A 15,599-nucleotide genomic window follows, 5' to 3' on the forward strand; every position below is an offset into this window, starting at 1 on the left:
GGCGGGGGGCGGTGGCTTCCGGCCCGCGACTGCGCGGTGGCTGCCGAGGTCCTGCTGCCGAGGTGCTACGTCCGGGCTGCCCGGTCGGCGCTCGTGCGTTCCCGCGGCCCCGGCCTCCCGGGAGCTGGGCCCCGTGGGCGGCATAGGGGACACAGAGCGGCAGCAGGCGCAGGTCTGGGCCGACGGGGTCGGCCAGGCTCACGACCGAAGGACCTCCTCGTCGTCTTCCACAGGCCCTGGAACTTAAACCCCCGGTTGGTTTTTTGGTTGTTTCTGTTTTGTTGGTGGGGAGTGCGCGGGGCTAATTTCACTGAAAAGTTTCCACGTGTCGGGGGCTTGGGGAGGCATGTGGCGTTTGAGGCGACACTGTCCCCTTATTGAGAGCTTCTGTGACCCCCGGTCTCCTTTCCTCCACAGCCTCATCCGCCGTGGGGTCTACCCCACTCCTCATCTCCTGACCTGCACTCTGTCCTCCGGGATCTCCTTCCGAGGGGGCCATGGATACCTCGACACCTTTGCCTCCTGTCCCCCAGTCCCCGAACTGCAACCCAGCCCCACGGACTATCCAGATCGAGTTCTCTCAGCATAGCTCATTGCTTCTGGAAGCCCTGAACCGTCACAGACTAGAGGGAAAGTTCTGTGATGTGTCCCTTTTGGTGCAGGGCCGGGAACTTAGGGCTCACAAAGCAGTGTTGGCTGCTGCCTCTCCTTACTTCCACGACAAGCTTCTTCTGGGGGATGCACCACGTCTCACCCTGCCCAGCGTCATTGAAGCTGATGCTTTCGAGGGACTGCTCCAGCTCATTTATTCAGGGCGCCTCCGCCTGCCACTGGATGCTCTCCCTGCCCACCTCCTTGTGGCCAGTGGCCTCCAAATGTGGCAAGTAGTAGATCAGTGCTCAGAGATTCTTAGAGAATTAGAAACTTCAGGTGGTGGAATTTCAACCCGTGGAGCGACCCCTTATCACACACTTCTTTCCACCACATCTTCAACAGGAGGGTGGTGCATTCGCTCTTCCCCGTTCCAGACTCCTGTGCAAGCTTCTGCTTCTACCCAGAACCCCGTTGGAGGGGACGGAAGTGAACTGGGAAACGTGTTACGGATTCAAGTTGAGGAGGAGGAGGAGGAAGAAGATGATGATGATGATGAAGACCAGGGGTCAGCAGCTCTCTCTCAGACTCCTCAGCCTGCAAGAGTATCAGGGGTTCCCCATCCTCATGGATCCCATCCACTGCCCATATCTGCTACTCCCCGCAGGCTTCCAGACAATGAGAATGCACCACTTGAACCTCTGACCCCTTCTGCACCACCCCCCAAAATCATCTACATTAAACAGGAACCTTTTGAGCCTAAGGAGGAGATATCAGGAGGTGGAACTCAGGCTGGAGGAGTAAAGGAGGAGACCACAGTGTTTTCTGGAGGGGACACTGAAGGGACTGAAGAGCTAGGATTCTTGACACCCTCAGGAGCAGGGGCAGCATCTGGAGGAGGAGGAGGTCCATCCTGGAAACCAGTGGATCTTCATGGGAATGAGATCCTGTCTGGAGGTGGGGGGCCTGGGGGAACAGGGCAGGCTGTTCATGGGCCTGTGAAGCTAGGGGGGACACCCCCTGCAGATGGAAAATGCTTTGGTTGTTTGTGTGGGAAGAGGTTTGCAGTGAAACCAAAGCGTGACCGGCACATTATGCTGACCTTCAGCCTTCGGCCCTTTGGCTGTGGCATCTGCAACAAGCGCTTCAAGCTGAAGCACCATCTGACAGAGCATATGAAGACCCATGCGGGAGCCCTGCATGCCTGTCCCCATTGTGGTCGTCGGTTCCGAGTCCATGCCTGTTTCCTTCGCCACCGGGACCTGTGCAAGGGCCAGGGCTGGGCCACAGCTCACTGGACTTACAAATGACTACTGAGGCCGTACACTGACTTCTAGGACAAGAGCCAATGCTGCTGATGGATACTTACCCCTCACTACCATGGCACCCCAATCATGGATTTTGTAACGTCAAGAGGATAGAAATATTATGGACCTCTTGTTCCTGGCAGATTTGGAACCAGATTTCTCATCTCCAGCTTTTTATTAATCACCTTACAGGAAAGCGGTTTACAGGTCATATGCAAATTGGTCATTTGCCCATAATAGACCTTTTCATACAGGAAACCAGATTTCAGATTAGAAGTTTATTTGGAGAAGAGTTAGAGCAAAAAGACATAATGATAAAGGTTTCACTCAGTCTCCATGAGGAGTCAGAGGAGCTGGTCTTCATCTAGAGATATGTTTGATTTAGAGTTCTAGTGATTCAGAGACGAAGCTCTGAACTTTTCCTTCCCTCATCGCTGCTGAAACATGAGCAGAGTTCTTTTTTCTGTACTTTCCTTGTTAGGTCTCTCTAGAAGCCCCTCAGATTATAACTTGCTTTCTCACTGGTAGATATCTTCCCAACACCTTTATTTTTATGTTGTAGTTGAGCACTTTACCAAATTGAGCATTCCACGTGTCATTCTTAGAACCCTCTTTAATAGAGGGTTTCAACAGCCTGTGCCTCTTGTCTGCCTTTGACCACTCCTGATCACTCATGTATTGATTACAGTGACTGGAATGTGAGCAATGAATCCAGAAAATGGCCACTGACCTAACATGCTCTCGAGGTAGCACCACCACTCTGAACGGGTGGCTTTGGTCAGGGATTCGGGGCTGAGACAGCACGTGCTGAAGGCTAGAGAGAAACTGCATGGTGGGACCACACCCCCATCTTTCCATCCCCTCCTGCTCATGGCAGCCCCTTGGTTGACAGGTAGAAGGGCAGCTTTCGAAGTGGGGAGATTGTTGCAGGTTACTTAATTTCTTCAAATAAACTTTGCCCTGAAATCCAGAGCTGACAGTGGGCTGGACTGAGTAATTTACGTGGGAGAGACAACAGGAAAGAGTTGCCAAGACTCGGATGTGTTTTGCAGCTGGGTTATGTGGATGGGGAAAGAATGGGGATAGTTTCACACTGGTGCAGAGAACACAGTTCTGGACTTCAATGTGCTACATTCTAGGCCCAGACCTGCCACTGAGCAACGTCTGGTAAGTTACCTTACCTTTCAGAGTCTGAACTCCTCCCGTTTTTTTTTTTTTTGGTGGGGTGGTATGTATGTCCTAACTGGTTCTCTGCCTTTTTTTAAAGGGTTTGGTTTACATGATCTTTACCTATAATGTTCATTTTCATGTATTTTGTATAATGTTTGGTTCTACAAACATGTAGTGCAAAGCACAAATCAAAGACCCTGATTTATACTCTGCTCTCAAGGCGTTCCCGGCCGCTACTGGAGCTAGACAAGTAACGACGACGCAGTGTGACAAGTCTGTGATGTGGGGCAGTGCTCGCCACTGTGGTGGCATAAAGGGAGCTGAGCCAAGCCCTGCTACAGGTCCGCGGGGGTTTCACAGAGAGCTCCATGTGCAGTGGGTGCGGGAGGCTGAACTGATACGGAAATGGTGAGCGTGAGTTGAAGTCACAACTTCACTTCCCCAAAGCATATTCCTCAAAAGTTACTAGGTATGACACCCGGAGAGGCTAAAAAATGTGACTTTATGGCTGAGGAGGTGCATTGTGGCTGGTATCTGTCAGCCTCTCTGAGAGAGCCATGCCGTGGTACCATTAAGGACTGAGCACACTGGGAAGGGGTCAGGGAGCAGGCTCCCCTCTGCAATCTACTGCGATCCCACCCCCTGCCGTTCTTTTGGCATACTTCTGTAGGCGGCTGTGTCCATTTGCCAGGGTCCTTTGGTTTTAAGCAATGTAAGCTGGCACTGACTTCACCTTATCGAAACGAATCTATGAAAGGATGTGGGGTGGGTCCTGAAATGGAAGGAAGAGATGAGGGGACCATCTTTTGGAAGGACAAGACCTGCGTCACATCCGAGAGTCCAGGGAGCAGGAACTCCTGGGAATCTCTTCAGGTGATAGGTTTGGGGATAATGATCCAGTCCTTCTAATTCCTTGCGTCACTCGAAGTTTCCCAGATGACAACTCTGGCCAGAGCACCTTGATCATTTGTTCCATTAAAGTAACAGAGTGGACGTGGAATCCTCAGGGGCGGGTGAAGTGCTGGGATAGAGGGGTGGGGAACGGTTGCTGGGCCAGACCACAGGACAGAGACCCACCCCAGAGCATCTCTACGTGTTCCCCACCTTGGGGTCCTTAAAGCCTCAGCTATCCCTGGCACTTAATAGGTATTCAAGATACGTCGAATCTGCCCAACTTCCACCTTTGCCCTCTGAACTTAAGGCAAAAGTGTTTCTGCCCTCTCCTTAATCCCCATAGCACATTATCACTCGGTAACGCCAAGTGACACCCCATGTTAAGAGTTTCATTTTAAAAGTTATTAGGTATTGTACAAAAAACCGTTTTCATGATGAAAGAGTTTATTTTAAACAAACTTAAACATGTACCTTTCTGCCCCTGTCTTTTCCTCCTTTAGTGGGAGAGATGTTCCTCCCGCTGTCCAAGGCTCACCCCTTCTCAGAACCTTTGTGTAATTATCCCCTCTGTCCTGTGTCTTCACGCTGTGTCCTTCCTCATTTGCAGTTAGTCGTGCTCGTAGTGTTGTGAGAATACACGCAAGAGGCTCAGAACAGTGCTTTGCACTGGTACGCTCACATGTTAGCTGTCGTCATGGGAGAACATTAGTCAGTTGCCCACATCTTCCCTGGGAGTAGTTCTCTCAGGGATCACTTACATAAAGGGAAAATATTTTCAACTAAAAGGAAAAGGAGGCATACAGCACTCAGAAGGGATTAGACATTATCGTGGCTATTACTACCCTTTTCGTAAATGCTGGAGTTCTTCAAGGCTCTTCTCACCTTCCAACTTTATACAGGCCTGGGTGGTTTTTCTCCACTCGTCTGTGTTAAACCACTTGCATACTGATGACCCTTAATTTTACATCCAGTTTACCTGACGCCCCCAGACCCTCTTAGACAGGGGTGTCAAACTCATTTGCACGGGGCCACGTCAGCCTCGCGGTTGCTTTCAAAGGGCTGAATGCAATTTTAGGGCTGTATACATGTAACTACTCCTTAACTAGGGGCAAGGAGCTCAGTGCTGCCACGGGGTAGAAACAAGGTGCCGGGCTGGATAAAACAAGGTGGAGGGCCGGATTCAGCCTGTGGGCCTAGTGTTTGCTGCCTGTGCTCTTAGATTTGTTCTTTCCTTTCTTCAGGAGACAAATACTAAACTAGCTGTGTAGACACTTCACAGATGTTTGAAGCCTAACTTGTCTAAAATGCCCTCCTCCACCTCCAGCGAGCTATTTCTCTGCTTTTTCCAGGTTTAATAATGGTTCCATCATCTCAAATGCCCGACTGAAACCTAGGGTTGTTGTAACACCTGTCTCACCTCCTACACCTGTCCTACCAATGCTATTTCCCAAATATTTCAAATTGGCGCGTGCCTTCGTTCTCACTACCGCTGCTGTAACCTAACTGGTTGTGTTCTGTCTCGCCTCCCTCTGTTTTCACTCTGCACACTATGGCCAGAGGGATGTTCCTAAAGCAAAAAAACACTGTTCCACCACTTCTTCAGCAGAAACATTTCATTTGCTTCCTCTTGCTCTTTCATGAAGTCCAAATGATCCGGTCTTGTTGCTCGTCACTGTCTCCCCTAGGCCTCTGCTCTTTCCCTGCTTTTCTGGCTCATCTCTCTACCTGAAATAGTTACTTACCCAGAAATAGCCCTCAAGGGGATAATTCCTACTCTCATTAGATACCAGCTTAAACATCACTTCCATAAATATCTGGGATCATTAGGATCTCTGCTATGTGCTCTACTAACTCTTATTTTCCCATATCATGAGACTTTCCTTTATCTTGGAATTTCCTTTATTTGGTATTTGCCAGCTGTCCACTATCACCCATTACATGTAGATGCTGTTCGGGGCATGGCAGACATTGCTTGCCCTCAAAGGATTGCATTCCAGTGCTGTAAAGGAAATAAACCAGGTAACAAGGTGGAGAGTAACGAAAGGAAGGTATACTGTGCACATTGATCTGGTATCCAAAAGAAAAGAAAGACCCAGAGATGCAAAGCAGAGCAAGAAAGATGGTTCCTGTAAAGTGTTCAGCAGTGCAAAAGTCAAAGAGGAAGGGGCCCTGGCTAGTGTGGCTCAGTGGATTGAGTGCCAGCCTGCGAACCACAGGGTCACCGGTTCAAGTCCTGGTTTAGGGCACATGCCTGGGTTGCAGGGCCAGGTCCCCAGTAGGGGGTGTGTGAGAAGCAACCACACATTGATGTTTCTCTCTTCTCTTTCTCCCTCCCTCTAAAAATAAATAAATCCTCACAAAATAAATAAAAGAGAGAGGAAGGGGTTGGTTTTCACAAGGAAATCGGTGCACCGAGAGAGGAATGAGGGGTTGTCTTAGTCTACTTGGGCTGCTGTAACAATACCATAGACTGTATAGCTTGTAAACCGAAATTCATGTCTCACGGTTCTGGAGGCTGGGAAGTCCAAGATCAAGCATCTGTAGATTCTGTGTTGTGAGGACCTGCTCCCTAGTTCATAGACCTTCATCTCACTGTCAGCACAGGGCAGGAAGAGAAAGGGAGCTCTGGGTCTTCTTTTATAAGAGCACTAATCCTATTCATGAGGGCTCCACCTTCACGACCTAATCAGTTCCCAAAGGCTCCACCTCCTAATACCATCACCTTGGGGGGTAGGAATTCAACATATGAATTGGGGGTGGGGAGGGTAAGAACATTAAGTCCATTGCAGATGTGATTGAAGAGGTGGGCTGGGGCTGGGTTATGGAAATCCCTTCAGATTGTGATGAGGAATTTGGTTTTCATTCTAAATGCAATAGGAAGGCAAAAAAGAGGTTAAAGTAGGGGAGTGACATTTTAAAGAAATTACTCTGGCTGCAGAGGGAATATTGCATCATTAGGGGCAAGAGTGAAAGCAGGGAGACCAATTAAACTCAGTAGTGCAGGTTGAAGCAGCGGATAGGGAGAGAAGTAGGCGGATTAAAGCTATTATATTTGGAGCTGGGAATGACACAGGACGCTCTAACAGATTAATGTAGACATTGTGAGAAAGTAAAAAGTCAAGGAAGCCCTCTAGGGTTTTTACTTGAGCAATTGAAGTAGAGGCCACTTCATGAGTGGAAGAACTTGGGAGTAGATCAAGGGTTTTTGTTTGAATGACTAGAGGTATCCAATGGGCAGCCCAATATAATTGTCCATTGTTCTTCCAGACCAGGGTTGGCAAATCTATGAGACCAGATAGTAAATGTTAGGGTTTGTATGTCAAGAAGCAAAATAAAGTATATAAGCACATAAAAATCAAACCCATCAAATTTTTTATTGACAATTCAAAATATAATTGAGTATAATTTTTTTTGTAATACCAGTCTGCTGCCTAATTAGGATTCAAAGTTAGTGTTCCCTATCATCAAAACCAGTTGCAAATGTTTATCTCTCTTAATGCTGATCTGTAATGAGATTTTACATATTTCATTTTTGAAAATGTCTTCACACAGCACAGCCAAATACTAATAATCCAAAGCATATTATTTTAATTGAGCATATTCATCACCTAAAAGGCATTTCTAGGATTCTGTTACATTCTTCTCTTCATGCTCACCTTTTATCACGCCATTGCATTGTAGATTAATCACATCTGATCGACAGGTAGAAGCTCCTTAACTGTGAAATTAAGTACACAAATTTTTCTGTAGTTACAGTGAGGTCCCGCAAACACTGCTGGGACTGTGTTTTGAGTCAGAGAAATCTGCTGCAAATGGATGTGGGTATAGAGATCTTAGCACAGGGAGTGTGCCTCCCAGCACGACATTACCTCTCGGTTAAACAACTTGGATGACCTGGCTGCAATATACATTTCCCATATAAGCACTGTTTTGCCCTGTGATTTTAGATTAAATTCATTAAGAAACATCACATCTGCAGCAAGTGTCCACTGACAGATGAATGGATAAACAAAGTATGATATATACATACAATGAATGGAATGTTACAACTCAGCCTTAAACAGCAAGGAAATTCTGACATAGGCTACAGCATGAATGACTCTTGAAGACATTAGGCTAAGTGAAATAAGCCAGCCACAAAAGGACAAGTACTTTTATGACTCCCCTTGTTGGAGGGACTTAGAGCAGTCGTGTTCATAGAGATAGAAAGTAGAATGGTGATTGCCAGGCGCTTGGGGGCGGAGAGTGAGGAGCGATTGTTTAATGGGTACAGAGTTTCAGTTGGGAAAGATGCAGAAAGTTCTGCGATAGGTGTTGGTGATGGTTGCACAGCATTGTGAATGGACTTAATGCTACTGAACTATATACACGTAAAAATGGTTTAGGCTCTGGCCAGTTAGCTCAGTTGGTTGGAGTATCATCCTGATACAGCAAGGTCAGGGGTTTGATCCTAGGTCAGGGCACATACAAGAATCAACAAATGGATGCATAAAAAGTGGAACAAATCAATGTTTCTCTCCCTCCCTCCCTCCCCGCATTGCCTCTCTCTCTCTCTCTCTAAAATCAGTAAATAAATTTTTTTTAAATGGTTTAAATCAAGGATCCCCAATCTTCCTCCTCCCAGTCCGTGGATGCCACTCGAGTTACCACATGAGCTCCGCCTCCTGAGTCCCCCCACCCTGGTCCATGAAAAATTGTATTCCACTCCACCAGTCCTTAGTGCCCAAAAGGTTGGGGACCGCTGGTTTCAATGGTAAAATGTATGTATAGTTTGCCACAATAAAAATAAATGAACTACTAATGACCTAATGAATCGACATTGGGCATGAGTAGCTGTTAACACCACAAAAAAAGAAAACCAGACATTATTTGCTTCTTATGGAAAACACCACCACCACCTATGAATTATTCTGGCCCCAAACAACTATCGAACTTGAATGTGATCAAGTCTCAAGATGTAACTACCAATTCCCAGAAAGTGCAGAGGGCGGGGAAACATTAAACCACACCACAGTGATGCAGCCCGCAAAGCTAGACTGTAGGAAATACTAAGGAACAAGCCGCGTTCTCTTCATCAAAAAACTGCAAAGGGGAAAAAGGGATGAAGGGAAACCTATGGTTTGAAAGATTTTAAAAGACTTTAACCAATTATAATGTGTGGACCTTATTTGGAACATAGCTTTTTAAAAAAAAAATTTAAAACATGGCTTTTATGAGACAACTGGGAACTCTACCACTGGCCAGGCATTTGATGACATTAGGGAGTTATTGTTAATATTCTTAGTAGCGACAATGGTATTGTGGTTAAGGTTTAAAAGGGCCCTTGTCTTTGGTGGCGTTGGTTAGTTATGATTACATAAATTTATCCATAGTTACGGATTGAATAAAGATGCCGAATACATATATGAGCTCTAGATAACTGTATAAATTAAATTATAATGTGTATGTATAGTCCTTTTTTAAAAAGATTAAGAAATTTGGAAAAAGCTATACGCTTTAAGAATGTCTAATCAGATATTTTATATTACAAATACATTCTGGTTTGTGTTCTGGCCCAAGTTAATAAAACTTTCTGCTTGACTCCTAAAGTAATCAATTGTTCTATGTATTGATGTAGAAAGATCTCCAGTATATATTCTTGAGTGAAAGAAACAGAGTACAGAATAGTATATAAAGCATGCTATGCTGTGTATGAGAGACAGTGAGGGCAGGGAGGAAATAAAGATAAAATGTTTGCTTATATTTGCAAAAAGAAGCACGGCTAGAATAAACAAGAAACCAATAAAAATGGGAAGTTAGGTAAGGCCAGAAATAAGACTACTGTGCTTTAAGATTCCTCTATGTGCACTCTTTCTTTTTCTTTCTTTTTTTTTTGTATTTCACAGTCTTTATAGAAGGATAGACATTTAATAATGGTGGCGTGTACAGTCCTTGCTTACGACCAAATCATATCACTGAAGTGGACTTTTCAGTACTCTGAATCATATAGTCCATTACCTAATCAAAAATAAAAGTAAAAATTTTTATTTTATTTAAAGATTTTATTTATTTATTTTTGGACAGAGGAGAAGGGAGGGAGAAAGGGAGAGAAACATCAATGTGTGGTTGCCTTTCTTGCACCCCCTACTGGGGATCTGGCCCACAACCCAGGCATGTGCCCTGACTAGGAATTGAACCAGCAACCCTTTGTTTCACAGGCTGGCGCTCAATCCACTGAGCCACACCAGCCAGGGCTGTTCATAGTTTTGATCATCTCCTTTTTCTTAGATAAGTCCCTTTAACGTTTCATATAATAAGGCCTTGGTGATGATGAACTCCTTTAGCTTGACCTCATCTGGGAAGCACTTTATCTGCCCTTCCATTCCAAATGATAGCTTTGCTGGACAGAGTAATCTTGGATGTAGGTCCTTGCCTTTCATGACCGTGAATACTTCTTTCCAGCCCCTTCTTGCCTGTAAGGTTTCTTTTGAGAAATTAGCTGATAGTCTAATGGGAACTCCTTTGTAGATAACTGTCTCCTTTTCTTTTGCTGCTTTTAAGATTCTCTCCTTATCGTTAATCTTGGGTAATGTAATTATGATGTGCCTTGGTGTGTGCTTCCCTGGGTCCAACTTCTTTGGGACTCTAGGTTTCCTGGACTTCCTGGAAGTCTATTTCCTTTGCCAGATTGGGGAAGTTCTCCTTCACTATGTTTTCAAATAAGTTTTCAATTTCTTGCTCTTCCTCTTTTCCTTCTGGAACCCCTATGATCTGGATGTTGAAACATTTAAAGTTGTCCTGGAGGTTCCTAAGCCTCTCTTCATTTTTTAAAATTCTTATTTCTTCATTCTGTTCCACCTGAATGTTTATTTCTTTCTTCTGTTCCTAATCATTGATTTGAGTCCCGGTTTCCTTCCCTTCACTCTTGGTTCCCTATATATTTTTCTTTATTTCACTTTGCATAGCCTTCACTTTTCCCTCTGTTTTGTGACCATACTTGACCATTTCTGTGAGCATCCTAATTACCAGTGTTTTGAACTCTGCATCTGATAGGTTGGCTATCTCTTCATCACTTAGTTCTACTTTTGGAGGTTTGATCTGTTCTTTCATTTGGGCCATATTTCTTTGTCTCAGCGTACCTTTTACGTTGTAAGGGGCGGAGCCTTAGATATTAGCCAGGGCGGGGCAACCCACGTACTGTGCTGTGGTGCTGTATGTAGGGGAGGGGTCGGAGAGGGAACAGTGCCACTTGCTCGGCTCTTGTCCTGCTTTCAGTCACTTCCCCCACTACCTACAAGCAATTTGGGCCCTTCTGGTGCTGATTCCCAGGTGAGTGGGTTTGTGTATATTCTAGGACCCTGTGGATCGCTCCAGTGAACTCTCCTGTGAGGCTGGGAGTTTCTCCCGCTGGTACAACACCCACAGATTTTTACAGCCACAGGTTTTGAGGCTTTCTTTTCCCTTGCTGGAGCCCTGGGTTGTGTGGTCTGTCTTGCTCCCCAGTTGTTCCTCCCGGTTTGTCCTCATGCACATGTGGGACTGTCCAGTCCTCCAGGCACTGCCTTGTGGGGGTCCTCTCCAGCCTGGCTCCTGGCTCTCTGCCACTCCTACCAGTCTAGACGAATGTTTCTTCTTTAAGTCCTTGGTTGTTGGGCTTCCATGCAGTTCGATTTTCTGGCAGTTCTGGTTGTTTTTCTTTTTTATTTTAAGTTGGTTCTTGTCCTTCTTTTGGTTGTACAAGGAAGCAGAGCATATATACCTGCACCTGAATCTTGGCCAGAAGTTCCACAAATGTTCTTAAGGAGCATGCAGTGCCTGAGCCGGGCTCAGTGCCGGGCAGACGGAGGTGGCAAATGAGATGAGCTCTCCCTGAAAGGGTTCACCTGCACATGGAGGAGACGGATGTCATTAAATGCATGTTAGAAATCATAACGCACTTGTCCAGTGCTTTTGGTTTTACAAAGAACTCCCTCACTAATTGTCTCTTTTGAGCCCTATTTGGGATAGGTGTCAAACAGGAATAAATTTACTTAACCACGAACTATCCTTCATTTTCCAAGTTATCCTTGGAATTGTTACGAAATTAGTCACAAGCTTTGCTGAAATTCAGGTGTGTCGTGTCTACAGTACTCTTGGAAGTATTTCACACACAACAGAGATCGATCTGGCCTGAATTGCTCCTTGGGAACGCCTGCAGCTCCCCTTCATAACTGCTTTTGAAATTATTTGTTCACCATTAGCTGCCAGCGCCAGTGTAGCCCTCCTCCTCGAAAGTCCTGGAGGCAAGTTCTCTCTGCCGGGAGGGAGTGTATCAGGACCAGTTCATTCGAGAACACGAGCTGACAGTTCTTGTTGTTTATCCAAGGAGGGCATTTTCCCTTCACCTGGCAATTCAGGGGAGCCTGAGAAAGCCCTCTTTTGGGGTCCACTGCCTGAGGTGGCAACACATTTTTTCTCCAGCTGGCAGGTCCTGTCCCATTAATGCATTATAAAAATCATTTAGCAGGTCGTGACCAGCACTTCCTTTTAAACGAAATGGAATAAATCGAATTACAAGTGTTAGAGAGCGCACAGCAGGTAATAAGCGCGCGTAACTCCGCGTGTGCTGGGCTAGGATCTAAAATACTTCTCTTGCTGTGGGTCTCAGTCAAACTGAGGTTTGAAAGCTGCTGCCACAGTGATCGTGTTCATCCTCCTGAGTCAGCTACAGCCCGGTTCAGCCGCGTGACTTGGGGCGCGTGCTGAACATTCGAGAGTTTCCTCCACAATACAAGGTGGTGATACCTATCTCCTTGGGTTGTTAGGAGGATTAAATGAAATAAGTGCAAATTGCCTCGTTCGGCACCTGGCACGTAACACGTTGGGATGAGGTGGTTATTTTCTAGCTCTCAAGACACACACACACGGCCTGTTCCTTTGTCACTGCACTTCTGATTCTCTCGTCTCCATTCTCCGTTCAGTCCTTCGGAGAAGCAAGTCTGTGGCTTTCTAGCAATCCTGGATTTTATGGATGTTCCTTCCCCATCTCAGGGGGGTTCGAGGCTCACAAACCTGCTTTTCCCACTGCTGGATGCCAGTGTCACCTTCGGTTTGGAGGCAGACCTGTGTGCCCAGCCCCTCACCCCCACCCCACATTGGGATATGGGGCTCCCGGATCCCTCTGGTTATTGAAGTGGGGGTGAGGGGAGGGTTCTTTTGTAAAGGGGGCTCTGACAGGTGGTAGATCCAAATTGCCAGCTTTGTTAACATTTGTCCATTTGTTAACCATCCTTAAAGAGAATCATACACATGGTCCCACCACCCTCAGCCACAGTCCCGCAGAACAACTGTGGCGTCTGGATTCGTCGTCTCACCTATAAAGAGCTGTAATGTTTGAAATCAGCAAGGGCGTGCTTGCTTTGTTCTGCAGCCCCTGTCACGAAAGGCTTTCCTCTTCCTGGTCTTGACTCTTCGCGTTTCCCTTTGATTGATTTCCTGTAATCTGTGATGTACTTCTTTATCTTTGTAATTGCTCAATATGTTTATTGATTTGAGAGAGAGAGGAAAAGAGAGAGAGAGAGAGAGAAACATCAATCGGCTGCCTGCAGTGTGCCCGACCAGGGATCAAACCTGTGACCATTCCGTGCACAGGACGACACTCCAGCCAGCCGAGCCATCTGGCCAGGGCTTTGATGTACCGCCTGTGGGCTGCTTTTGTGCAGCTAGTTTCCTGCAAATGATGGTTCATGACCAACACCAGTGACTGCTGTGCCCTTGGGGTCCTCAGCGGAGGCATTTCCACCACTGGTGAGTCATCCATGTGACCCCCCTTCCTAGTGAGCATCTTCCCCTCCACCTCCAGGCACAGTCTGACTGCGGTCTCCCAGATGTTGCAGATGTGGGAGAGCATCTCTTTGTGCCTGGTGAGGTCCTGATCATGACGGAATTGGAAGGAAATGACAGGGGCTTAGCCTGGGGCTCATATAGGGGTGGCGCTGGGTTTGGGGGGTGGGGCAGGAACAAAGCTTTAATTTCTCATTCTGATTACAAAATACATGAGAAGCACATGACATAGAAAGTGGGCCTCTCCAGTAATGCCACTTCTGATGACAAACGGCAGGGACAGGTGAGTACCTGGCCCATCTTATCTGTAGCGGGATGCCGATGTATAAACACACTACCAGCAGCACATGTAAAATAAGTAGACATGTTTGCTGCCATCACATGATTTGAAGCGCACTGACCTGTGGAGGACGGAGTGGGATGAGGGGGCTTATGCTGTGCTGGGGAGACCCACTGCACCGCTGCTTCTTCAGGTGGGGTTGGCTGGAGGGGACAGAAAGCGACTCCAAGGAAAGACTTCAAGTCTGCTTTTCTCAGTCTGGGAACGAGCACAGAGAAGGGGAAGAGCTGGAAGGTGGCAAGTCATTGCTGTAGTGACAACAGAGGAGGCCGGCGAGGTAAACCTGCGGGAAAGGGCTGCACTCGCCCCATCCTCAGTGACGCCAGGAGAGGGCCAGCCACCCTCCGTCCGCACCACCGCCACTCCCCCCACCACTGCTGTGGTGGCCAGACCAGAGCTCAGGGGCCAGCTCCTGCAGGTGGCACGCGGCAGTGGTCCTCCTGGACATCTCCTCAGAACAAAGCCCTTTCTGGAGATACAGGAGACAGCTGATTGTATCTCCCTCCCCTTTTCCTCCAGTTCATTCCCCCTAGAACAAGTGGGTTGGAAGAATAGGGGACCCAACTTACTTTGGAGGATGTCTCAGGAAACCTGTTTGATAAAGGTATGTTTCAACTGGACTGGAAATGCATCCTCTCCCCAAACCATCTGCCTAAAGGTGCTACCCCTTTCCAGCGAGTAGTTTCATCCTGGCTTCACTGCCTTTGGCTACACATCCTGTGGCCCGGGCTCCTTCCTAACACCTTGTGAAGTTCTTTTGTTCAAGGCTGAGATGTCTTCAACCCAACCCACCCCACCCCAAAGCACACCACTGTCTGTGTCCCTGTTTAAGAAATTATATGCAAAAGAGCTGGGGTGGGCTTTACCACCGGCCATCTGGACACTGGCCTCACGCCAAGCCTAGGCGAGTGCCCTGCGCACAAGGAGACTGCTTCTTTCCCCGGAAGCTTGGGAAGTGAGATTTGCTATGTGAGGACAAGTTTCTCGTGGCTGCAGGGAGGACATGCATTTGTTTAATGGATGCTGCCTCAGTACTAGAGGGCGTCTGATTCCTACAAGTCCCCGATTCAGGCTGAGGGCTGCCAGACATGCCCACGCCAGCTCCAACTTACCTCTTCTACCTCCTGCCCACCAGCCTTGACAGTGCTACCTTCCTGCCCCCAGGCAAGCTTGTGTGGCCTCTAGAGACCCTGATGCAGTGTGCCCGCTACAACAGCTGATTCCAGAAAGGCCGTGGCTGTGTAACAGGAATACTGTGATACAGCCCCTCCCCACTTCCTCCTTCCCCTCTTCTGAGAATGTGTGTGGAATGCCGCATCCAACACGAAGAGTTGAGTATAGCAGGATCCTTGCTTTCAGCAGGCAACTGTGACTCAGTCTTACCCTCTAGCCCTAGACATGCTTGCTGTCTACACTCCCTCTGCCCCCACTCTCTCCAGGACCAACAAAACCCGCAGTGGCATGGTGCCCCTGCAAAAGCTGTGCCCACATTCTAA

General features: G+C 47.2%; 1 protein-coding gene and 1 pseudogene across 3 annotated transcripts; one reads left to right on the plus strand and one right to left on the minus strand.

Moving 5' to 3' along the window:
* Positions 1 to 19: 19 nt before the first annotated feature.
* On the plus strand, positions 20 to 13,700 carry ZBTB9 (zinc finger and BTB domain containing 9). Of its 3 annotated transcripts, none has more exons than XR_008425521.1 (3): positions 20 to 254; positions 418 to 3,476; positions 13,572 to 13,700. XR_008425521.1 is itself a non-coding variant. In XM_024557825.3 (2 exons), exon 2 carries the CDS (start codon positions 498 to 500, stop codon positions 1,899 to 1,901), a length of 1,404 nt encoding a protein of 467 aa, XP_024413593.1. In that variant the 5' UTR covers positions 20 to 254; positions 418 to 497; the 3' UTR covers positions 1,902 to 9,525. The 3 variants fall into 3 exon arrangements, 1 of the variants encoding a protein (XP_024413593.1); XR_008425522.1 differs by lacking the exon at positions 13,572 to 13,700 and having other exon boundaries at positions 418 to 3,065; positions 3,289 to 9,525; XM_024557825.3 differs by lacking the exon at positions 13,572 to 13,700 and having other exon boundaries at positions 418 to 9,525.
* LOC128779516 (translationally-controlled tumor protein-like) lies at positions 13,184 to 13,782 on the minus strand (annotated as a pseudogene).
* Between the last annotated feature and the right edge of the window lie 1,817 nt (positions 13,783 to 15,599).

This window comes from Desmodus rotundus, chromosome 11, assembly GCF_022682495.2.
Source record: "Desmodus rotundus isolate HL8 chromosome 11, HLdesRot8A.1, whole genome shotgun sequence".
NCBI lineage: Eukaryota > Metazoa > Chordata > Mammalia > Chiroptera > Phyllostomidae > Desmodus > Desmodus rotundus.